At 51.8% G+C, this 25,233-nt stretch overlaps 1 protein-coding gene across 3 annotated transcripts in view; it reads right to left on the bottom strand.

Moving 5' to 3' along the window:
* Nucleotides 1-25,233, bottom strand: part of AK8 (adenylate kinase 8) — a 126,506-nt gene that overhangs the window by 51,128 nt on the left and 50,145 nt on the right. For all 3 annotated transcript variants that reach the window (XM_057724447.1, XM_057724448.1, XM_057724449.1), the window contains one exon: nt 18,684-18,773. In XM_057724447.1, the coding sequence (XP_057580430.1) occupies nt 18,684-18,773 (90 nt within the window). The remainder of the gene's footprint in view (nt 1-18,683; nt 18,774-25,233) is intronic.

The raw sequence follows: 25,233 nt of genomic DNA, 5'->3' as shown, positions 1-25,233 counted from the left end.
TGCCCACCTCGCTTTCCATGATGAACACAGTGCCTGGCACTAGGAGGGGTGCAATAAATAGACAGGAGCCCTCCCATTCCAAAGCTTCACTGTGATTAAAGAAAGATGTTAAAACCAACTTGACCAGGCTTTGGGGACCTCAGAAGAAGACAGCTGGGGAGGAGCTGGGCTGGAGGCACATGCAAATCTGGGGACTGGTCTCAGCCCTGCCCTTAGGTGCCCTCGGACCTCCACTTGGCCACGCAGCCTCTCCCAGGCTCAGTTTCCTCATCTGCCAAAAGAGGGTGCCAGGACCTGTCACGACAGGTCAGCGTGACACACAGTGCCAGGCATGTGGGAGGCACTCAGAGTTGGCAGCTGGACTGGTACTTTACAGTGGGGAGATGTATGTCAGGAAACAATCTTTCATGAATGCTCTCAGGTTTCCCCCAAGGTCACAGTGTGCTAAGCTGGCTCCTGGGGTAAAGGATGGCTGACTTCAAACAAGCCTGGGCCGTTAAAGATGGAGGGATTTAGGGACCTCTGTCCTGAGGCCTCTGCTCATATTCCAGGGGTAGTAAACCTACAGACCCCCCCACCCCCACTCACCAGGAGCTGTTTATATTCAGGGCAGAGGCGGGGAGGGCAGAGGGGCAGCTGTCACAGCTTCGGCCCCCCTACCCCGTGCTCCACCTCCCGTGCACTCAGTGCACACTGGCTCCCACCAATGGCTGCTGTGAGGAGGCGGGGTGCAGGAAGCCAGCACTAAGATTACTGTGTGGATGAATAATGGGTCTCTTCTCTGATCCAGAAACCTCATGTTTTCTATCCAGAGAAATAAATACAGGTTAAAGACAATGTGGGTTAAGAATCTGCCACAGGGACTTCCCTGGCGGCGCCGTGGTTAAGAATCTGCCTGCCAATGCAGGGGACATAGCTTCGATCCCTGATCTGGGAAGATCCCACGTGCCGCGGAGCAACTAAGCCTGTGTGCCATGACTACTGAGCCTGCGCTCTAGAGCCCTTGAACCACAGCTACGGAAGCTCGTGTGCCTAGAGCCTGTGCTCCACAATGAGAAGCCACCACACTGAGAAGCAACGAAGATCCAACGCAGCCAAAAATAAATTAATTAAATCAAATAAAAAAGAATCTGCCACAGAGCTTTCCAATCCAGGTCTATCCCTAAATATGCACACATTTCTCACTGAAACAGAAGCTAATACAGAAACAAGCCTTTCCCAGTGAGGCACCCAATGGCGCGTTCGAGCTGCGTCCAGGGACGGGGTTTGATGCTGTGACCCACAGCGAACGTGAAGCCAAGGGCCTGCCCTCCTGAAGTTTACACTCTAGCTGGCGAGACAGACTGATACACAGATAAAGAAATACCCATTTCGGAGAGTCCAAAATGCTATGAAGAAAGCAAACCAAGTGATGGGACACTGCTGGTCTGACTCGGTCCAGGATGATCTCTGAGGTCACCACGGGCTGAGATCTGGACAGCAAGTCCAGCCTCATGAAGATCTGGGGAGGACGTCTGGGGTGGAGCTGATGGCAAGGGCAAAGGCCCTGAGGCTGGAATGACCTTGTCACGTTGAAGGGATGGAGAGAGGGCCAGTGCGGCTGGAGCAGAGTGGTCTCTGGGAAGTGCGGGTGGGGAGGCCCTGCCAGGGCTTCAGGAAGGAAGGGGATCCGGCCACCCCCGGGCCACCTCGGGAATGGTCGTGGGCTGGCCCTCGGTGCATATTTATTGAATGAACACAGGGGGCTGATCTCAGGATCCTGAGCTAGAACGCCCTGGAACGCGCGCTTTGCCACATTTGCACATGGAGTGCTTGTTTTGTGGGAGCAGCCAGTGGAGTCCCCACCTGGGGTCCTCAGGCCCCAAGGATGCAGCTAGTGGACAGCACTTTACCTCCTAGAAAGTCTGCAAACAGCTCAGGCTGAGGACCCTGAGAGCAAACCAGCAGTGAACAGCTCCAGCTTTCTCAATTTCTAAAAGGAAACTGAAAACAAACAAAAAGGGAGTTCCTGGGCAGTCCAGTGGTTAGGACTCAGCGTTTTCACTTTGGTGGCCCAGGTTCAATCCCTGGTCGGGAACAAAGATCCCACGAGCTGCACAATGCAGCCAAAAAAATAATAAAAATAAATAAATAAAAGGAAACTATCTTTCGCTGACCCCACAAGCACAGTACCCTCAAGTCCACGAGCACCCTGAGCAGCGGAGGGACACTACAAGTTTCCAGCAACGTCCTGTTCAAGACAGGTTGGCTGTGGTAGAAAGAACTCTCTGCACCCCTCTCCCAGTCCCAGTGCTGCCCCCACCAGTTCTGAGACTCTGAACGTCAGTCTCTTCATCTGCAGACAGGGAAGGTGGGTGGACTGAGCTTCGGGGGGGGGGGGGGCGGGGGCGGGGGGAGTGCAGTTGCAGGAAGATTTGTAAATATCACTGCCTCTACCAGAGTTCATTCGAATAAAACCCAGAAAACTCAACTCTTAGCTCCCCTGGGTTCCTTTCTTCAAGCAAGTGTGAGCAAGAGACCAGTGGTCCGGCTGTGGGACCTCCCTGAACCTCAGAGTCCTCCTCTGGGACACCTGCCTCACTGGCTGTTGTGGGGTCTTGGAGACAACTCATGGGGGCTGCCAGACCCAACAGAGGTCTTTCGAAGGGATATGCGGGTGTAGTTTTAATTCCTTCTAAAAGTTTACCCAGATTCCCATCAGACAGCTACAATGAAGCCACTGGCAAGAATGCGGGACCCTCAGATTACAAACATCAAGTCCAACATCTGAGCCTAATCTGGCTTTAGGAGAGACAGGCTTGCCCTGGGGGACGAGGTCCACTGGGTAATAGGTTTGCTGACCAGTGATACCCAGGCCCATTAAGGCCTCAGTTGTTTGGTGGTGAGAACTGCATTGGACCAATAATTTGTTTCCTTCAATAGTCGGTACTATTTGGAAACCAAGCTGCACTCCAGGAGGGACGTCTGAGCCGCTGAGCTTCTAGAGGCAACAGAGGGCCACTCGTGCAGCTCGGAGCCTTGGCGATTCAGAGAGGGAAAGGCCTGGAAGGTCATCCCACTGACCCCCGCATTTCAAAGTTGAGAAAACAAGGTCCAAAAAGATTATGACTTAAGTGAGCTGCCCCAGCTGGTTTCTCAGCCAGGGAGAAATCTGACTCAAGGTCAAAAAATCTAATCAGATAGAAACACAAAGAGACTTTTTGGTTTGGAGGGTTTTTTCCCTGTTAAGTTGGCAAAGATTTCTAGAGGGAATTTCCCAACTGGCATCAAAAGTTAAAATCTACATGCCTTTTGGCCCAGCAATCATGTCCCTAAGAATTTACACCGAAGATTCAACAGCACAGATGGCAAGAGACGTGCACACAAAGATGTACATTTCAGTGTTGTTTATAGTAGTGACCATTGGAAATGATTTCAAATGTCCACCAGCAGAGGACAGCTTAAATAAAGGATGGTACACCTACGCAATGTGATGTTAGGTAACCTTTAAAAAATCATGTACATTTTTGTTGACTTGGAAAGAGGCCTCTGACAGAATATCAAATGGGAAAAAAGCAAGAGAACGGTCTGTATGATATGGTCTAACTGACATATATACTGACATATGTATACACACACCACACACTCACAGGGAGAGAGGAGTGGCCCCACTGATGCCTCACGAGTGACCACCGGTCCCTCAGGAGCTCGGGGTCCTGGAGTCAAGAGAGTCAGCTCAACGTGTCCTGGCTGGAAAGGCTTAAGGACACAGGAGGCATAGGCAGTGCCGGGTGCTTTGGAGGAGGGCAAGGTCATGTTTCTGGAGGGCTGGGGAAGAAGGCAGATGCTCACACGGACTCCAGCTTTGAGCCAAAACCTAAACAAGCCCCTCTCTTCTAGCTCTCGAATTAGCACCTCTCCTCAGAGGGACTCACCACAACTGTGAATCAGTAAATACTGGTGCAGTGTTCGTTTAATGCCGACATTCCCAGCCTCAGCCCCGCTGGAGAAAGCAAGGACCCCCGTCAAGTCAGGCTCATTGCTACAGGCCAGCACCTGGGACCTATGCCCGGCACACGGCAGGCGCTTAATAAACTCTCTTTGAATGAATGAATGAACGAACGAACGAACAAATGAATGCATAGTCCCGTCTCCCGAAATCAGCAGTATTCTCCCGAGCTCCAAGTCAGGTTCCGCAGCAACAGAAAGCAACCCTCCCCCCAGGGTTCCCCTCTCCCACACCACATCCCACCTGTGAACTAAGTACACAGTCAAGAGAATACATGCGGATGTCTGGGATTTGTTTCAAGACACTCCAGCTGGGAGGGTGGGGTCTTGCGGGTGGATTCTAGATGCACCGAGGGTGACCACGTGCACGCATGGGTTTCTTACGCTGGTGATGGGTCCCCACAGGTTCTTTATTCTATTCTCTCTGATTTTTATATATATTTAAAGGCTTCCATTAACAAAGTGGGTTTTTTGTTTAACAGAAACAATTTAAAGGCCTAAAGGAGGTTGAAATGACCACTGTGAGAGACCGCTGCAAAGGGACAAAGGATGAAACCTCCCTGGAAGGCTGTCCTCACGCCCCAGAAGCGGCTCTCACTTTGTCGGGGGACCTGAGGGCTGGATGGAGCCCTTGCCCTTCTGTCGCTCCGCACTAGACCTTGGAAGCAAGCGCTGCCCAGGAGCCTGAAATCACGGTATCCATCCAGGTCTGCTTTCCTGGTCAATCCTGGGACAGCTGCTCAGACCACACACCAGGCTGTTACCTTCTCTGTGTCTCAATCAAGGTTGAATATCGGTAACTGGGGCTCCTGGGGCCTGGGAGACAGAGGCTGCAAGGCCACGGAGGCTCGCTGGTCCTCCCACCCCAGCACGGACAGCTCTGGGCAACACCAGGGTCTCCTCGCAGGGACGGGCTGTGTTGCCCCATCAGAGGCTGGGAAACAAATGACAGAGCCCTCCGGACGCTGCTCCGGGGCCCGTGACCTTGCGGGTGAGCAGCCTTCCCAGCCTAGGCATGCAGGCCCGGGGGTGAAGGGTGAGGCGGGGAGACCTGCCTTCGGGGCATCTCCCAGGTCAGGCTCTCTGCTCTGCACCTTTGCTTGGCTGCTGCCTTTTCCTCCCTGTCGGCCATCAGCTCACTTCTCTGACCGGCCAGTTCAGCAAAAATGCAGCCTTTTCGTAACAGAGCTGGCCGCGGTGTTCTGCGGGAGGCTGAACGTCTCCTTGATAGCGCGGTCCGTGGCCCTTCATCCTCTGCTTGGAGAGAGTTGCAGCGCAGTCTCGCGTCCTTCTCCGTTGAGTCAGGCGCCTCAGGCTTGATTTCTGGGCTTGACAGTTAACATCTTACCCTGCGCACGAGCTGCTGCCAAGGGCTACCTCTCCGGAGTGCCCTGTCAACCCTAAATTTAGCAAAGTGCGAGATATGAATATCCCATTATTTCATAAAGGCCACACCACATGGTTTCGGGTGGTCTTTTTTTTTTTTTTTTTCTGAAAGTCTTCCATAAAAGATGGCAGTCCTCACATTGACCTCGAGGTTATTAAAATCTCAATCCGTTTATCCCCTGCTGTCTGGGTGTGCCTGGCACGGAAGGGAGGACCAGGAGCCATGGTCACAGGCGAGAGGCTCCCAGGCCCCACGGGGAGCCACCAGGTCCCTCACTGACGTCACCTGGTCCACTCTTGGTCTCGAAGGGGAGGCGTTCCTGTCCAAAGGTCCGGGCCCACGTCAAATTCCCTCCTGCACATCAGTCCCACGGCTCCGACAAAAGAAAGTGGCCCCTTGAGTCAGGCCACCATGAGGTGACTGGACAGGACTGTTCTTCCTGGGCTGCAGGGCTGACATCCTCAGTCAAGTCCAGCTCAGAATGCCCATGGCGTTCACTAGGGAGGGCCCAACGGAGCACCTACACCAGATCATGACTGTCCAGTGGGAACCAGAGCCGAGGGCCGGAGGGACTCGCTCGGAGTCCTTCCCTGGACCCTTCCTGCCACCTGAGGTCCAAGCCTCCACATCCCTGTGAGCATCCCTGACCCAGGGATGCTTAGCTGCAGGCGGGAGGGGCCCGAGGGGCACCGAGGCTGCTGGTGCTGCCCCTGAAAGGCTAGGATGGAAAGTGGAGAAAAAGAAACAGCTCCCTCAGCTGGTCCTTCAAGGTAAAAAGACCCATGGTTGATTGACATACCCAGAATAAGCCATTTAACCCTCCCACCACCCCCGGGCAGATCAGAAAAGGCTGAGGAACTCACCACACACCCTATACACTCCTGATACACGCACTCAGAAACCCACCGACACACGACACACACCCAGGCACTCACCTATAATACCTCTACCCACCCTTGCAGGACACATGTGTTACACACCTGCTACACGCCTACCTCACCCTACACATGCTACACCCACATGCACAACACTACACCCCATACCCTTCTACACACAATACAGCACACACCCCTACCCTCTCCCCTACACACACACACACACACACCCCTACCCCCTCCCCTACACACACACACACACACACACACAGCCTGTAACTGCCCTACAACGTCTTTCCCTCTTCAAGGCCCCATTTGAAATCAAGTAAAGGGGACGCTTGCCAACTGTCGGGGTGCGTGGGAGACAGCATCTCCTCCTCTTCCCATGTCCCGACACCCCGCACAGCTCCTCAGCCCTGCCCCCTCCTGATCGGGCCCCGTGGGAGAGTCTTGGAAAAGAACCCGGCTGTGGAGAAGAAAAGGGTTGCTTTTGTTTTTGTTTTTTATTTGCATCTCACGCATACTGATGCTTGAGAGAAACGGGGCTCCCACGCCCCCCACACATTTGTTTCTTCCCCAGACTGGCCCAGCATACAGGTGGGGCTCCTCTGGGCCCCGACTTACGACCACTGACATTCAGTGGGAGCTAAACGCCACCATGTCTGGGAGCCCATCACCCTTCGGAGGACGCCTGATTCCTGGCAGCCGTCCTCTCTGCCGTCACCACAAACCACGAGTGTCTTAGAGGGAACTGCAGCGCCAACGGCGCCAGGACCTGGAGCCAGGCGGTCCCTTAGCGATGCTCTTTGTTTATTCTTTACTGCCACCTGCTGGTCAAGCATGGGTCCTGCGCCCCAAGTGAGCACTTAAAATGAGAAGCGGAACATTTCTAAAACCCTCACAGCGCACAGCGGGTGACGAGGAGAAACCGGCGGGTTGGAATTAGTTGCACTCTGCAATTGCTCAGGGGGCAGCGAGCCCTCTGGAGAGCTTGCCTCCTTCATAAACTCAAGTCACTTGCCCCAGACAAGCCTTTCTCTTGGCCAGCCAGTGTTTCCCAGGCACAAGATGGAACGGATGTCTCCTAAGACTTCTTCAGGTTGCAGACGTCTATATCCTAATATCTCTATTACTTAACAGTATTTAAGTCTGCTTGGCAGACAATGGTGCCAGGAAATAACAATTTTTAAAAAATAATTTAAACGTTTTATGTCCCCCCCACAATTAGCAAATGGGTTTCAACTGGAAGTTTTCTTCCTATAGTTGCCAACAATGTCTGGCTTTTTTTTTTTCCAAGTTCAGAAAAGTACAGTAGGCCTGGGGCTCTTACCAGTGGGGATGCTGGTGTGTAATGCTCAGCCCTCAGTGAGTGGCTGCCCACTTTCTATCACTCCCCTCTCTGCCCCGTCTACTGGGCTAAAAGCAGAGATAAGATTGCAGGGCCCACACCGCTGGCCCATCGCAGCTGAGAGGCAGCTCTCCGGCAGTGGGCCCTCGGGCTCGTCTCGCTAATGAGGTTTCAGATGAGAAGAAAGACCTTTTGAAAACATTCTTCTATAAATAAATGGGGCTTCACTTAGCAAATGAATGACTTCCAATAAAAATGCTCACTTAGACACACTGTATAACGATTTGGTAACTAGTGATTCCTATCTTAAAACTCATTTTTACATCTTTAAGCGGAAAATGAGAAGAGGCCAGAAGTCCAGATGCAGGCCGGGCTGTTGTAAAGTGCAGAGTGGTAACACTAACTGTACACTGTGGATCAAAGGGTTGAGGGAACACGGTTTTCCTCCTGTTTTCATGAAGTCAGGGCTCAGAACCAGTTACATCTCCCAAGTCTCCAGGGCAGCTGGAATGCTGCTGCCCACGTGATCTGTGAGGAGAAAAGCAGTAACTACTGGGAACCCAGGGAAGCGCCATGAGCCCCATATTCTCGGGGGCAAAAGCGCGATGGCACGTGTACTTAATGAGCACGTGTGCTGCAGTGCTTCCTTGGCTCTGTTCTGAGCATGTATTTTTTCTAATACAAGTATTGATTCACGTAACCTTCATAACAACCCCATTTGACAGATTAGGAAACTGAGGCACAAAGAGAGGACCTAACTTGTCCAAGGCCACACACTAACAGGTCGTGGAGCCCAGAACTGAACCCAGGCCATCGGGCGCTGGGGCCCCCTGTTCCATGTCTGCTCTCCACCCACCTTCCAGGGGAAGAAGCAGCATGAACTCTGCCCTCCGCTCTGCATTTCGTTCTCCGCGTGCCCTGGGTGAGTCACTTTACCTCCCAGCTGGGGTTTCTTCCTCTTTAAAAGAGACCTGGACTCTGAGTTCTCCGAGCTCCCAGCAAACCCTTACGTGGCACGTCTGAAGTCAGGCCATCCCCAGCTCTGAGGACCCGTGAGGCTGTCTGTGTTCAGCCTCACCCAGTCACGGGATGCAGCCAGTCCTGAACCAAACCATGATGCCCAATGCAAACCTTCCCTCGGGTGGCAGCTTAGAGGTGGCCACTCATACCACTGAGAGGTGGGCGCCAGCCCCAGCCCTTGAATCTAGGCTGGTCTTATTGGCTAGCTTCACAGAAGCTCACTCTGGGACTTCTGAGGCTGGGTCAGAAGACGCCTCATAGCTTACCCCATCCTCCACCCCACCCACCACTGCCGCCTCCTTGGGGTGCTTGTTCTAGGGGAAGCTAGGACCACATAAGGGGGCTGACCAACCCAAGGCCACCATGCTGGGAGGAAGCCTGAGCTAGCCATGTGGAGAGGCTGCACGGAGAGAGAGGCCTCACCAGCCCCAGATGTTCCAAGCATCTCACTCCAGGCACCAGGCATGGGGATGAAGAATCCTGCCCCAGCAGATGCAACGGGGAGGAGAACCAAGGAACCAGGTTGACACCAGAACCAAGAACCACGTGGAGGGCCCCAGATGAGCTAGCCCCGTTGTCTCCAGCCATTCGAGCCGTGCTAATGGCCCAAGTCAGCGTGGAGTCGAGCCCTCCCTGCCACGTCCTGCCTAAAACCCTGACCCACGAAGCCAGGAGCATCAGGAAACAGCGTCCTTTATGCCATCACACTGTAGGGTGGCTGCAGTAGATAACTGAGCCCCAGAGGCGGAGCAGACTGGGCTTCTGCCAGTGCCTGGTGACCACAGGGGCCAGGCACGCAAAGCTCACATCAGTCATAGGAAGAGAATAAGACATCAAAGAAATCCACCTATGAAACCACACGTACACCTGTCGATCTCGCTACTACTACCATGACTTCTCCTACAACTGCAGCAATAACCACTGAAACTATTACTAATCACAATCATAAGTATCCAATACGTGGCCTATTGTGTACCGTGCCCTGTGCTGAACGTTTTACAGACATTTTCATTTAGATACCTAACAATGTAACGCTGATACTGTGGAAAGCTCATCTGGTAGATGAGGAAACCGTAGTTCTGAGCGGCTGGGGGACGTGCCCAAGGTCATACAGCTGGGCAGTGGCAGAAATTCAACGGGAACCAAGTGGGGATTGCACAGCCCAAACCTGCAGCCACTCCCTGACTGTCGAGGAGTGACCGTCGCTGGCCACCTGCCTAGGAACCTGTCAGGCTCCCCACCGCCTTCCAGCACCTATTCTTCCTTTGTTCCTTCCAGGTGAAAGGGGTCTCACCCACACAGCGCTGCCGCAGCACAGGGGAGCGTGAGGGCCCCCGACGCCACCCCACGCCCACCCAGGGCCCTTGCTGGGCTCGTCCATTCATCCGTTCCTTCCCTCACAAACGCAGCTGAGCGACTCCTGTGAGGCACTCGGGCCACGGGGCTGGGGAGCAGACAGAGCAGAGCATGCGGCGGGAGGTGCTGGGCGGGGCCCCAGGCCAGGCCCCTCTTACCTCCCTGTAACCTCACCATGACCAAGTGGAGAGAGGGCGGGAGACGGAGAGCTGGCAGCCAAGGTCACAGAGGGGATAAATCGAGGTCTGAGGCACGAGGTGAGGGAGAGGGAGGTGTCTGTCCCGGCCTTCCGCCCCCACCCCCGCATCGCACCCTCCCGCCTCTCTCTACCCCAAGCCGCCTTCTCCCTCAGAGCAGGCTACACAGGGCCCTGCGCTCCCCTCCCCCGTGATCACGGCTGCGCCAGGCTCCCCACGGGACACGGCAGCCTGCCTTCTAGCTGACAAATCCCAGCAGGGCTCACGTCCCTGGTATGTTTCAGGGACATGGCCACTGCCTGAGGTGCAGGGGCCGCAGAAGGTCACCGAGGGCTGCCTCCCCTGCCCACCTCAGGCCCCACTCAGAGCCCGAGGAGAGAGCTGGTGTCTGCTCCCCCTCCGGGGCATTCGAGAGGGGAAGGGGCTTAGAGCTACACCGGCCTGGAGGCGGTGGGGGGGGCCGCCTAGACGGGAGACCTCCCGGCTGGAGGAGAAGGCCGGGGCCTTGGGGCCTGGCCTGTCGCAGACGATTTCACAGCTGAGTGGGCTGGAAGCCACCAGGGCTGCCCGCGGCGGGGAAGCGCTTCCAGAAGCTCTAGTCGGAGTGAGAAGGACACCCTGCGCCTCTGGGCTCGCCTTCTGTTTTGTGACCCGCATGCCTGACACACAGCAAGCCCCCGACGCGACGCACGTGCAGCCCAGCCACAGCATCTGCGCTGCCCTCTTCTGTGACACGGCAACAGCAGAGAGGCCCCAGAGGGAGGGTTCACCGTGACCTGAGAGCCCCTCGCTGCCTCAGTTTCCCCGCTGCTCTGGCCACTGATCAAAGGGCTCTGCAACCTTTCGTCCTCAGATCTCTGGCGATGCCCCAGCACAGCATCCTTTTCATCCCACACAGACGCGACGTGTACCTTTGCGATCAAAGCCTAGTTTTTAAAAACTAAAAGCTGGACCCTCCAGGGGAAGTGAACCTGTTGATAAACAGGGTGCTCACCCCCTTTCTACAGCTGTCCTCATTACAGGCCTCTGGACCTCACAACGCACCCCCACGTTGAGACCCGCCATTCTGCTGGGCCCTCTCGGCGGGAAGGCTCCTACCTAGTTTCCAGAAGGAAATCTTTGTAGCAGTCCCAGCGGAAAAGTCAAAAGTTTGACTTGAAAAAAGGAGCTACTTCAAAAGCATTGTCAGACCGAGGTGAGGGTTCCTTTAAAATGCATAAATTACAGGGCTGTCCATTAATCAACCTACAGGCAGCCCGACGGTGGGGACTCCGGGTGGGGGCACCAAGGGGCACGTGTGCAGACACAGCGGGGGGAGGTGCAGTGAATAAAATACACGTTGCATGAAAGAGTAAATTAATGTGTTTATTACTTACTGCTTGGACTGCGTGTGTGGGGGTGTGTGTGTGTGTGTGTGTGTGTGTGTGTGTGTGTAGAAAAATGAAAGAAAAATGTAGAGTTTTTTCAATAATAAAAAGGGAGTTGCACTGCGGGGCCCCTAAAGCTTGTGAAAAATTAAACTCGACGGATTCAAACTGTCCTATTTCCACTTCAAAAGAGAAGAGGCACTGAGCTCTTCCCAAGTTATCTTCAAACGCCCAGCACCCTAGAAAGTTTCTTTAAAAAAATAAAGGCTCCTGTTCCCCCAAGCACTGTACCGGTTACTGTACCCACTGTCTCTCCCTCTTCTAATTATACCCCTGTGAGTCTATTAATCAACTGGTAAATTATTTAGAGAGTCACGCGCTGGCTTCAGCTGGTACAAACACACCACATGCAAAGACTTGCTGGAAACGGGCCGGGGTCCCTCGGGGTCTCCCCTCTGCGGTAAGACAGCTTGCAGCTCACCGAGGCTGCACTGTTAAAAAACAAGAAATAGCACTCCGCTTACCTCCTCAGATGCGAAGATTTACTTTGTCTTTCAACTCAGCAATTCTTTGCAAGGTTTTAACAAAAGAGAAAAGCTGGTGTATCGTTGGATCTTTAGTGTGCATTTAGTGATGAGAATATTAATTCCCCCTTAAAAAAAAAAAAGGCAGCACTTCGGCTGAGCTCTGATCCATGCCTCCTGGGATGTGGACCCGTGGAAGGCTCTCGAAAATGCTCCTAATCATGCCAGTTTGGGGCTGGTTTGGCTTGTTTGTGTTCTGATGGCTGCGTTGGCTGTGGGGAGGTCTCATTACCAGAAAGGGTGCAAATTAGAGTCTGGAATCTCCCTCAAATCTCCCACCTCTTCTCAGGTTCTATTAGGCCATGAGGGACCTTCTCCAGACAGAAATATTTTGGAGACACGGGGTGTACGGGAGGGGGCATGGGTAACACTTGGTAATGATCTGTCTTCTGCGTTACCTTTTCTGCACACCACGACTTGCGCTTTCAGGGGAAAGTTATTATGCCAATTAAATAGCTGTTTTCTCACCTGAAAGTCAGTATATGTCTGGCATGTGCACCAAGGAATTTGGGCCTTGTTTTAATTGAACCACTCTAGCTGCTGGGGGGATGCTGGCAGGGATGGGGCGTTACAGAGGTGAAGTGAGTTAGGAGCTCCCTGTACCTGGACCAGTGAGCTGAGTTGGGGTGTGCTGGGGTGCACGTTTCTCCCTTCCACTCCTGGAGATGACGAGAGGTGGGAAAAGCTAGGATCTGACCTGAAAACCCATCCCAGGGACACGCCCTTGCTGGCGGTCCCCCGACCTGACTCCAGTGCGTTTGGAGCGCAATGGGGACAGATCTAGACAAGCATCTTACAGCAAAGACAAACCAATGAGGACGAGATGTGCCTCTGGCTGCTTTAATATCTTCCCTGGGTCGCCAATCTCCAGAGAAAGCATAAACAGCGTTCGAGAATGAAAACAATGACCAGCGCCGGGGTAGAAGGTGACCCTTCTGAACCAAAGAGATGGTGGCGTACCGCTGATTACACCCAGCAACCTGCCCACAGCCACGGGACCGCAACTTATGGCTGAAATTCCCGGGAGAAGGACTAAAAATAAAGCAATGCAGACTTCTTTCTGATGGGGTGAGTTGAGGCCGATGAGAAGGGTTGGTTTTTATAGTAAGTGAAACGTGGGAAACCAGACATTCCAATGGGCAAAGACAGAGGGCTGCCTTCCTTGGGAAGCTCCGTGTCTCAGGGGTTAAGAAATCTCACCTTCCAGAAGGCCCTTTGGTAGGAATGAAGCCCAGAGAAGGATCAGGGCACATCCTTTGGAGGAGGTGGCCACTGTGAGTCACCGATGATTTACGCAGGGAATTGAGCTCTAGTTGCTCCTTTGCCTGATTTCGGGGAGAAAAAAACACCTGCACACATGGTCCTAGTACACACCAGCCATAGAGCCCACCAGCACTGACCGCGGAAGTTTAAATGGTATGTGAGCAACTGAGAAGTTATTTTTCCAAAAGCCCAGAAGAGTTTTTACTTGTTCTGCACCCACATAAGTGACAGGAGCTACCGGGCAGCCAGGCCTGCAGGACGTGTGGCCGGGCCCGTGTGTCGTGTCGCGTGCGGCCCCCGCTCCGTGGCTGCGGGGAGGTGGCTGTATTGGGAGCACCGTGCAGAGCCCTGGGGAATACATTTGCTCAGTTCAGCGCAGCTCGAGTCAGAATGAGTTTAGGAGGTCAGACCTATATATCTCAAAATCCGGAACATGGAATAAGCATCTCTCCAACCCTCTGCCCACAGCATGGCCGCCAAGGGCCCAGGATCAGGGGCTTCAGGACAAGCTAAGATGGGGCCCTGGAGTCCTTTGCCCAGTAAACATGGAAAGATGGGAAAGCAACACAGTTATTAATTCTGCTGCTGATTTGAAAGAAGGAGGTGTTGGCAGCACCCGTGAGGACACAAGAGAACATAACCGAGCCTGCAGAGGTCACGGCTGGGACATCACATCATGGGGCCCTGCGGGAGGGACATAAGAGGAAATGGCTCTGTGGGGGGAGGATGACATCTGGATCTATTCTCTGAGCTGCCGGCGGCGACAGTCACTGTGAGGGTGGCCGCGATGCACTGCGACAACCACACTGCCCGTGCCTGGGGCTTACGCTCCGAGGCGCGTGGAGAGAGGGCAGGGATCCCAGAGAGACACGGGCAGCGGGTGTGGCTGAGTCGGCCAGCAGCCCGGAGCACGGGGCAGAGTCCCCAGAGGAGGAGGCCCAGCCCGTGGAAGGGCCCTGCCCGCCTTCGCGGGGCGGCGGGAGGGTGTCATGGGGAGGGTTTCTACACTAGGTTGGCTACAGGGCAGGATGTTCCAGCAGTGACACCTGCCAGCTCCAAGGTGCTGGGCTCTGAGGGCACACCTGGGTTTCCTGACACGACCCCCCAAGTCCAGGCCCGGGCACAAGCCAGCTGGGATGCAGAGGTGACACCTTAAAATTAATGGCCACAGCCCGATGGTGGGGATGGGGAGACTGGCCCAGGCCCTTGAGGGTCTGGCAGTGAGGCCTCTGTGTCCTTACAAGAGTCTCTGCCCCTTTAGCTGAGCTCCCTGAAGCTTGTAGGATTTCTGGAAGCTTCTGGATTTCACGTGCTAAAACGCAGGCAGGGGCTTCCCAGGAGTGCGGGGATGTCCGCAACACCCCCAGGGCTCTAAGGAGGGAAATCTGAGCCGCCTAGATGGCCCCACAGGCAGAGGGGCAGCCGTGTCCCCTTCTCCCAGAATTTCTGCCAACGGGCCGGAGGCGTTCGGGGCCGGGCCGCGCTGCTCGCGGGGATTTGGGAGGAACGTCCTGACCCAGGGCAGTGCTGGGGGGATGAATGCCCTTTGCCCTGCCTCGCTCTTGCCCGGAGAGGAGAGTCACTCATCGGACGGGCCTTGTTCCCCGTCCCACCTTCTGGCTGGCAGGCCGGTGTGGAGGGATTCCCTTCGCACTTTGTCCCCCACCCCCGGCGCTTCCTGGGGAGGGCCTGGGCCCGTCTCCCCGTCCCCACCATCGGGCTGTGGCCATAGTTGTAAGGTGTCACCTCTGCATCCCAGCTGGCGTGTCCCCAGGCCTGGACCTGGGGGGGCAGGTCAGGAAACCCAGCTGTGCCCTCAGAGTCGGGCCACGTACTCTGTGAGATGCTCCCAGCAGACCCCGGGTCTGCCTCCTGCTGGGTTCAGAGCTCAGGTGCGAAGTGGCTGATTCCCGCCCCCAAATGTGCACCTGCACCTGAGACCCCGACGCCTGCAATGCCGCTTCCAGAAGCCGCCAGCTGCAGTCACGCAAGCTGGCCACGCAGAGCTTCCAGGTTCGGGCTGCCCTTCCCTTCAACCCCGACTTCGGTGGAGAGTCATTCAAATTTTTGTCCTGCTTCCGCTGGCGGTGACGCGGGAGGCCAGACCTGGGGGCTTCCCAGGCTTGTCCTCCGCCCGCCGGGCGCTTTGGTTTTCTCGGCAGCGTCTCCGCAGCCCACTGATGAGCCCGTTGGTGGTGATGAATGTAAACGCGGTCTCTGTCATCCCCGCGAGATCAGGATTAGCGAACCGACAGAATGTATTGCTTCTGTTCGGAAGATACGATATCAGTGGTGGTTGTGTCTTTGATTCTGTAGGAAGTGCAAACGTATAGAGCTACATCGTCTAAGTACACAGAAGGTTGCAGAGGAAGAAATGTAGCACAAAGCATTAAAGATCGACGCTACCGGGGTCTCGCTCACGTTACAGGAAATTGGGGATTGTGTCATCGGTCTCTTTCGTACACACCAACAATCCCCCAAAGACAGCTCTGCCCCTTGACCGCCCGTGAAAAGGCTCCTTGGGTTTATTTTTAGGGGTCAGAGAGAGAGAAAGATTTGAAGACGCTGCACTGCTGACTTTGAAGATGGAGGAAGGGGCCTCTAGAAGCTGGAAAAGGCAAGGAACCCGATTCTCCCCAGAAGATTCCGCAGGAAGGAAAGCAGCCCCGCCAACACGTGATTTTAGGACTTCTGACCTCCAGGACTGTAAGAAGCAGACTTGTGCTGTCTTAAACCTCTAAATTTGTTCCAGCCGTGATAGAAAATAAATAACTTGGCAATACCCAGACGTGGCAAAGCCTGATGATAGAAAATAAATAACTTGGCAATACCCAGACGTGGCAAAGCCGTGGAGGACTCGAGAGGTCCGTGGGGGGGCGAGGGGGGCGGGCGTAGGGGAAGGTGTGCGCCTTAGTTCAGTGTCACAAGTCACACCTGCTCATGGGCCCCCTGAGCATCAAGGTATCCTAAGACAATCGGGGGTGTCTGCAAACCTGTGCCGGTACAAGAGGACGCACTGCAGTATTCCTGAAGGAGTGCAAATGTGGAGGCCACCTAAATACTTACTTTCTGTAATTTTTTATTTTGAAAAAAATTCAAAAGTACAGAAAAGTTGAACGTCCCTGGTGGCGCAGTGGTTAAGAATTTGCCTGCCAATGCAGGGGACACGGGTGTGATCCCTGAGGTGGGAAGACCCCACATGCCGCGGGGCAACTAAGCCCGAGCGCCACAACTACGGAGCCTGCGCTCTGGAGCCGTGAGCCACAACTCTTGAGCCCGTGTGCTGCAACTACTGAAGCCCATGTGCCTAGAGCCCGTGCTCTGCAACAAGAGAAGCCACCAAAATGAGAAGCCGGCACACCGCAACGAAGAGGAGCCCCCTCTCGCCGCAACTAGAGAGAGCCCGTGCACAACAAAAACCCAGTGCAGCCAAAAATAAATAAATAAAATAATAAATAAATCTTTAAAAAAAACTTCTTCTTTTTAAATTTAAAAAGTACAGAACAGTTGCCAGAAGCGTCAAGGAATTTCTGTGCCCATTGCCCGAGATGCACCCACTGTCAACACCGCCTCATCTGCTTGGTCATCGTGTTTCTTTCTGAAGCACGACATGCGTTCTCGCAGAGAGTGAAACACCTTGCCCTCCAGCGCCTGCAGCAGAACACCGCGCAGCGCCAGGTGAAACCACATCAGTCTGGGAGCTTGTTCTCCTGGTCACTCACTCACGCCACACCTGCTCTTCAGGGTGCTCATCACCCCCACCCCCACCCAGCAAAGGGCAAGGGCGCTTGAGGAGGCGCCAGGCCGCCGTCCCTGCCTGCCAGCCCCACGCCCTGGCCACGCACAGCCCGCAACCCGGGGTTTCTGTCCCCACCTCACCACCGACGGGCCCGGACCACGTGGCTGGTGCTGGGGAGCCGGGCGCAGCGGGATCTGAACCAGACCAGGAAGCGCGGAAGCACGCACTGGTTTTCATGCTCACCCAGGGCTCCTGTTGCCACCGCATCCTATTTGCCACGCAGATGACTGGGGAAGGAGCAGACTTACCCACGGAGATCATCGCGTCTCACTACGAGATCGCTGTCTGATGGATGCCATTCGGCCTCACTTGACTCTCACCCCGGAGACTAGAACACCTGAAGGAGGGCCTTGGGACAGCAGGCTGGGACGTCCTCCCCAGGGGGCTCTTTGAGCTGGGTCGGGAGCAAGCCGCCTGTCCCGGGCTTCCTCATCAACGTACTCCATCCAGAAAAATGGAGGAGGAGGCGACGAGCACCCGGCAGGGACGGTGTCCCAGCCAGCGCACACACTGACCATCGCAGTGGCTCCTTTCTTCCGGGTCGGTTTTCTTCACAATAAGTCCCTGCTCATACCAGACTTGATAACGAGCTTGTAGCGACTGCACGGAGGAGTTACAGCCCTTCACGCAAGGGGGGAAGATGTGGGTGTCGGAAAGGCATTGCCCCGGGGAGAGGCCCAGACATGAACTGGCTCTGCGTCCTCAGCACCTCAGTCCCTTCTCTGCGGCTCATCTGCGCACTCAGGAAACTGGAGAGAATGACCTCAAAGGTGCCCTTCCTGGGGCAGATCTGGGGAATGTTTTCAGAGCACACGTAGATCACAGGGGGGTCTGGAAAGATGATCTGGTCCAGCCTCCCCTAAGGACCAGTGGCCGGTCAACCCTCGTATCTGCAAAGCTGTCTGAACCTTCTGGTTCCTGACTGCTGATTAAATTGGAATATTGGCCCGGGTATTTTTTTGTCCACCAACTAATGAAGGAGCTGGGCAGCTCTGTGGCCTCTCCTGGCTCCCAGTTTTGTTTTGTTTTTTAATATTTTTTAAGTCTTTATTGAATTTGTTACAATATTGCTTCTGTTTTATGTTTTGGCTTCTCGGCCTCGAGGCATGTGGCACCCAGCCCTCCGACTAGGGATCGAACCTGCACCCCCTGCACTGGAAGGCGAAGCCTCAACCGCTGGACCACAGGGACGTCCCTGGCTCCCAGCTGCACGTGCTATCCATTATGGAAAGCAGGTATTCTTGAGAAACAGGACATTCCACACCACTGGTGGGACACGTCATGGCCCCGGACACCCCTCACTTGGGACACACTTGGAAGCCAAGAGGACCAACCAGTGAACAAAACCAGAGCCTCAGCCCCCTGGAAAGCCCAGTTTCCAATTTCTGTTTCCTGGTTCTTTTCCCCGGTTTGAGCCCCCAGGTGCCCAGCGAGCCTCACATAGAGGAGTCTCTCTCCAGAGCCTAGAAGATGGTGGCAGTCACGGCAAGTGTGGCCTACCTGCTATCTCCTTCTCGAGAAAAGGCCAAATCATCTCGCCGTATTTGGACTTGTCTGCCACGGCCTCTTTGAGCAGTTGCCCACAGCAGACTAGAGGAGAGAGGAACAGAAAGACGCCCGTTAAATTTTAAATAGAAAGCAGAATGAGAGAAAAAAAAAAAAAAAAAGAACCCCCAGTGCTGCCGCTGGGGGAAGAAAAAAGGTCACTGAAAAAAAATATAAAAGGGTTTTTCTGAGTGTGGGTGTGTGTCCAAGTGAAAGTAAGTATCAAAAAGGAATTGGAAATAACAAAGAAGCCGAGGAGGAAGATGTGAAATGAAAAAGAATGCATTTGGCGAAGAACATATTAAAAATGGACGGTGTGGAGAAGACTGAACCAGGAAGGTCACCAGCAGAGAAGGCCCCGCGGGGCCTTGGCCACACCCAGGATTACTGACCGCAGCCCCAGTGGGTGTCAAGGGTGAACATTCAGGCGAGAACCGCGTGGACCTGCGAGACGTTCACGCTGCTGTCACGCGGGGGAGGGTGGGGACGCTTATTGTTCCCATAGCCCCATGGGATGACGGGTCCACAGACACCATCGCTTCCTATGACAAAGGGCCACACAGGTCTTTTCTGTCACGAGCACCACTGTGTCTCTAGACCCCAGCCGGGGCCAACACACAGGGGGTGTCAGTTAACTAGTGTGGAAGGAGGAAACACAGCTGCCCCCTCCTTGCCCCTCATAGCCAAAGCCGGAAGGGTCCAGCCCCGTTTTCATGAGCCGTTAACTGCACAATCTTACTTTCCTGAACTTTAAAGCTAAGGACTTGACTTCCTACATTTAAGAAACCAAAACCAATCCTAAAATTAACTGGGTACGGTGGATGTTGAAGACAGCAGCCATCACCAAAGACGTTAAATTCATGGTGTGACGGCGCCGATCGTATCCTGAGCGGCTGCAGCTTTACTCGCTGAGGGAAATGTAAGGAACGATACAGGCTGACGGCAACTGCGACCCTTTCCTGCGCCAAGCACCGTGCTGGGCATGCCCTGGATGTATTATCCGGTCCTCACAACAAACTGCTGCCTTTTAAATAAGGAAACTGAGAACCAAAGAGGTTATATATACTGCTCTAGGTCACAGAGCCAGTACGTGGCAGAGCTGAGATTCACACCCAGGTCTGTGTGACATCAAACCTAGGCTTAGCTTCCAGTTCTGGCCAGGAGGGAGGAGCAGGTGTCACATTTACCTTCTGTCATAAAAAGCCACAGAACTAAACAACATGTATGAAGCAACTCTTCTCAGACACTGGACACCAGACATGCTGTGATCCTTGAGAGAAGGGAAACACACAGAGTGAGACCCTCACTCACCCTGGATTTCCACCTACGGGCACTTTCCAAACCATGGCTTGGTAGAAGCGGAACCCAGACACAGCAGCGGGAAGCAAGGACTGGAAGTTGGACCCTGAGGCAGCTGGACTTTGTGGGATAGAATAATGGATGGGGTGGTGGCAGGGGGCAGTTGGGGCCGGGGGGCAGGGTGGTTTCAGGAATCTTCCCGAGGATTCACTTGGGTCACTGGTCAATGCAAAGCTGCACGTGTGTAGGGGAGGCTCCACAGGACCTGGGGGAGAGAAGCTACGGGGAAGCTGAGAACTGAGTGGCATGTGACAGCCAGAGTGAGAGATCTCGCTCAACACCCCAGACGCGCAGCTGAGCCTCCAGGAAGGCCACGCTTCAGGTGCAGGCATACACGAGCCCTAGGGGAGTCCCACCCTCATCCCACCTTAACAAAGACTAGAAATAAGCCTCAGTGGGGTCAACTTGATCCTCCAGGAAATTAACTACCTGTTAGAACTCAACTCTTTTTCATGCAATATTCTCAAAGCAGGTTCACACAATCCAGACTTTCAAGAATGTGAGAACCACAATGTCCAGCACATAATAAACAACTACTTGAGATGCAAAACAAACAAACAAACAAACACAACCACCAGGAAAATGTGAGCCCCTGCAAGGAGAGGAAACAGGCCATAGCATCAGATCAAGTGATCACACAGGTGTCATAAGAACTACAAAATGTCTATTATGAACATGTTTAAACTTTAAAAGATAATTAAAATGAACGAAAGATGGGGAATTCTCAGCAGAGAAATGGAAACAATAAGAAAGAACCAGATGGAATTTACAGAACTGGAAAATATAATACCTTAAATAGAAAACAGCACTGGATGGGCTGCCATCAACGAACCTGAAGACATGAAAACAGGCACTAGAAGGTACCCAACCGAAGCAAAGAGAAGGCGGGAGGGGATGGGGAAAAAAAGAATAAAACCTCGGGGAGTTGGAGGATAATAGCAAACAGTTCAGCATACGTGTAACTGTTCCCAAAATGGGAGAGAGAGGGAGGGAGGGACAGAGAGGGAGCGCGCGCGCGAATATCTGAGAAAATAATGGGAGGAAAATTTCAAAATTTGATAAAAAATATCAATCCACAGATCTAAGACTCTCTGATACCTGAGCAAAACAGACACAAAATAAACCACACTTTGGTACATCATTGTTAAATTTGTGAAAACTAAACAGAAAATATTAGAAGCAGCTAGGGGTGGGGATAAGGTGCTTTATATATAGAACAAAGATAAAGATAATCTCTGAGCTCTCATCAGAAGCAATGCAACAATGAAATGACATCTTTAAAGTGCTAAGAGGGGGGAAAAACCTGTCAACATAGATTTCTATATGCAGCAAAAACATCCTTCAAGAATGAAGGTGAAATAAAGACATTTTCAGACAGATGAAAGCTGAGTTTCACCAGCAGACTTGCACTACAAGAAATGTTATAGGATGTTCTTTAGATTGAAAGAAAGTGATATCAGATGGAAACTTGGATCTAAACAAAGGAGTGAAAAGTGTTGATATTGAGTATATACAAAAGCCCTTTCCCCCCATTTCTTGACTTAAAAACTGACTGTTTAAAGCAAAAATAATTGCAATATACTGTAGGGTTTATAACATATGCAGAAGTAACATGTGTGACTACAATTATACAAAGAACCAGAGTGAGGTGAAGGGAAATACACTGCTGTCAGGTTCTTGTGTTACACAGGAAGAGGTATGAATTCAAGATAGACTGTGATAAGTAAAGGATAATATGTAACCCCTAGAGCAACCACAAAGATAATAAAGCAAAGAGATAGAGCCAAAAAGGCAACAGAGGAAATACAATGGATGACCAAAAAGACATTTGATCAATCCAAAAGCAGGCAGGAAAGGAGGAACCAAGAGCAGAGAACACAGGGGCTTCCCTGGTGGCGCAGTGGTTAAGAATCTGCCTGCCAACGCAGGGGACACGGGTTCCAGCCCTGGTCTGGGAAGATCCCACATATCGAAAAGCAGCAAAGCCTGGGCGCCACAACTATTGAGCCTGTGCTCTAGAGCCTGCGAGCCACAACTACTGAGCCCATGTGCCACAACTGCAACGAAGACCCAACACAGCCAATAAATAAATACATAAATAATTTTTAAAAAAAGACCAGATAACACAAATAGAAGACAAAAAGCCAGAAGGGTTTATATGGTTGGCACCAACCATATAGAAATCACTTTAAATGGAAATGGACTAAACGCTCCAATTAAAAGGCAGAAAATGTCAGGCTGAATTTTTTTTAAAGCAAGACAATTATATATTGTCTATAAGACATATTTAGAATATAAGATGCAGATAGTTAAAAAAAAGGATAGAGAATATACTTAGAGAAAGTAGACTTCGAGAAAATGAGTGTCACTGAAGAGGTAGAGGAGGATGAATGCATCAAGACGGGATGACAATCCTTAGTGCACATGCGCTTAACAACACAGCTTCAAACTACAGGAAGCCACGACTGGCAGAGAAATGGCGAAACCCACAGTTAGGGCTGGAGGTTGTACCGCACCTCTCTCACTTACTTAAATAATAAGTAGGGAGAAATCATTAAGGACGTAGGAGAAATGAACAACACTCTCAAATGGCTTATCCTCACTGACATTCTGAGAGCACAATATTCAGCAAAACCAGAACACGCGTTCTTTTCAAGTGCACGTGGGACTCACAGACAGAGAGCGTAGGCTGTGCCATAAAAAAAGCATCAATAAATTCAAAGGACTGAAATCATATAGGGTACGTTCTTTGACCCCAATAGAATTAAAGAAACAAAACAAAAATCTGGAAAATTCCCCAATATTTGGAAAGTAAGCATTACACTTCTAAATAATACACGGGTCAAAAAAGAAACCACAAGGGAGATTAGAAAATATTTTGAACTGAATTATAAAATCAACATATTAAAATTTTGTGAGATGCAGCTAAAGAAGCGTTTAGAGAAAACTGTGTAACCTTAAGTGCTTATATTAAGAAAGAATGGTTTCAAACCCCTGCCTACAGCCACCTCGCTCTACAACATCCTATGAAGACAGTCCTGTAACTGTCTCCTCTTCCTAGAGGTTCAAAGCACTAAGGCTTTAGACATTCAACCTGGAACTGTGTTGGGATCAGCCCCCAGGGCCCACCTCCATCCTTAAGCGCCTCTCTTATTCTTTCTACATTTCCCCTATCTGTGTAGCAAATAAAATGCACTGCATACAGCAGGTACTCGTAAGTAAAATTAACAGTGTTTTAGTAAAACTCTTCACGGTTGTTACTGGTTAGAAAATTCACGCCCAGTGCAGAGAATTGTATAGCACATCACTCTACAGCGATAACCAGGTTGGTATGTGGCTGTTCCTTCAGACGTTTTCTGACCATATATTAACACACTTTTTTGTACAAAAAGGAGCCCAAGCCCGGAACACTGTTGAGCGACTTGCTTTCCACCCCGCCCTCACGTAACAATACGTCACGGACATGGAGTCACTTTACAGGTTTCCTTTTAACAGCAGCCCGGAGCTTTCTTCACTAACCCTGTTACGAGCAGCGTTTGGGGCTGCCTTTACTTTTCATTATACACCCTTCACATCTCTCGCTGATTATCTGGGAGGGTTTCAGCAGAATAAAGTCCTAGGCGTGAAATCACCGGACCAAAGGACCTGTGCAGTTAGCGTGTTACTCAGCGGTGGCCTTTATCTTTCAGAAGGTTGTGCCTGCTTCTATTCTTGCCAATCACAGACAGGAGTCTTCCAACAAACCTTGCTGGAGTGAATGCTGGGCTGTTTGTTTGGAGATGTCGTCCCACGACCGAGAGGTACCTAAATGTGGAGCTAAGACCCAACGCAGGGGACGGCCAGCAGGGCAGGGCTGTGGGGGGCTGGGCGGGCCACTCCTGGAGCTTGGGGTGCAGACAGGCCTCTGCAGAAAGACCCCAACGGACAGCTCAGTGCTTGCCCCTGCCCACCACGGGTCCCCTAGACAGGTTTACTGAATCCACGATGTCGTCTATTTCTCAAGGACACCTTTGAGAAATGTGAACTTTCTGAGCTAGTCTTCAAATGCTCAATTATTGAAAAGAGCCCCCAAATGGCTCTTCTGCTACAAAGCAAAAACCATGGTGAGCTGTTCTATTTTCACTGTTGGAAAAATCTAGGCAGGTAATTTCATTTCTTTATGATTGGTGTGCTGGAAACAATTTAAATTAAAAAATACTTTCTTGAGTGAGAGTGTCTGCATCAAGAAACTTCTGCACAGAAACAGTTATTTAAATTAAGCTGTGCGCTATTTTAAGGTATCACTGTTGTGTTTTTCAGACCCTCCCTCTGCCATTAAAGCTCTTCTCACTGTAACTCTCCACGTGTCTTCACATAACAATAAGCACAGGCTTTTAAATAAACATGTGGGTGTGGCCACAAGTAGACTGCGGCTCATTTTTTATAAAGAAGTCATCTCTTACCACAGTTGGAATTTTATTCTTATAACACTCTTAAGAGGTAAACTCAGAAGGAGAAGGAGTTATTTGAACAATTCCATTTAAAAAAAACCTGTTGATACAAGCAAAAGCATTTTTTATCAGAAAGTATCCAGGCTATTTTTCCATATTAATCGTCAGAATACTACTATTTAGTATTTTTATTAAAATATTAATACAACTATTAGTATTTTTTCCATCCTAATCAGAGTAATTGCTCAGTTCTCCACCTTCGATTTATGGGCATGATTTTTGTCATTGATTCCTGGCTGGGAATCTCAGTGGCTTTGGAATTTTAAGTTGGAAGAGACCTAATTGAAAAGCATTTTTATTCAAAACTTGATCTTTCTGGGGTGGTATGTATATATCTGTGTGTGTCAATACACATGTATATCTGTATGGTGTACATATATCATTTGGGGGCATATATGTGCATATTTCTATATTTGGGGGTACAGGTCTCATGTTTTCTGAGTAAATAGAGGTTGCTGAGACTTCTGGAGCATTTGAAGCGGGAGGGGGTCAGTGCCTTTAACTCTCCCCAGTGCTGTGTGTTTGCTACAGCCTCTCCTTTAGCCCTCTATCCTCCTGAAACCAGGCTGGCAGCCAAGACCACCTGGGACCACCCCAGCAAAGACCTGGAGAACTGATTTCAGTATTTTCTCTCCTCCTGGTAAAATATTTATTGA

Source organism: Hippopotamus amphibius, chromosome 2 (genome assembly GCF_030028045.1).
Source record: "Hippopotamus amphibius kiboko isolate mHipAmp2 chromosome 2, mHipAmp2.hap2, whole genome shotgun sequence".
In the NCBI taxonomy this organism is placed as follows: Eukaryota; Metazoa; Chordata; class Mammalia; order Artiodactyla; family Hippopotamidae; genus Hippopotamus; species Hippopotamus amphibius.
The sequence above is the reverse complement of the archived record's forward strand: the minus strand, read 5'-3'. Positions and strand labels throughout refer to the sequence as shown.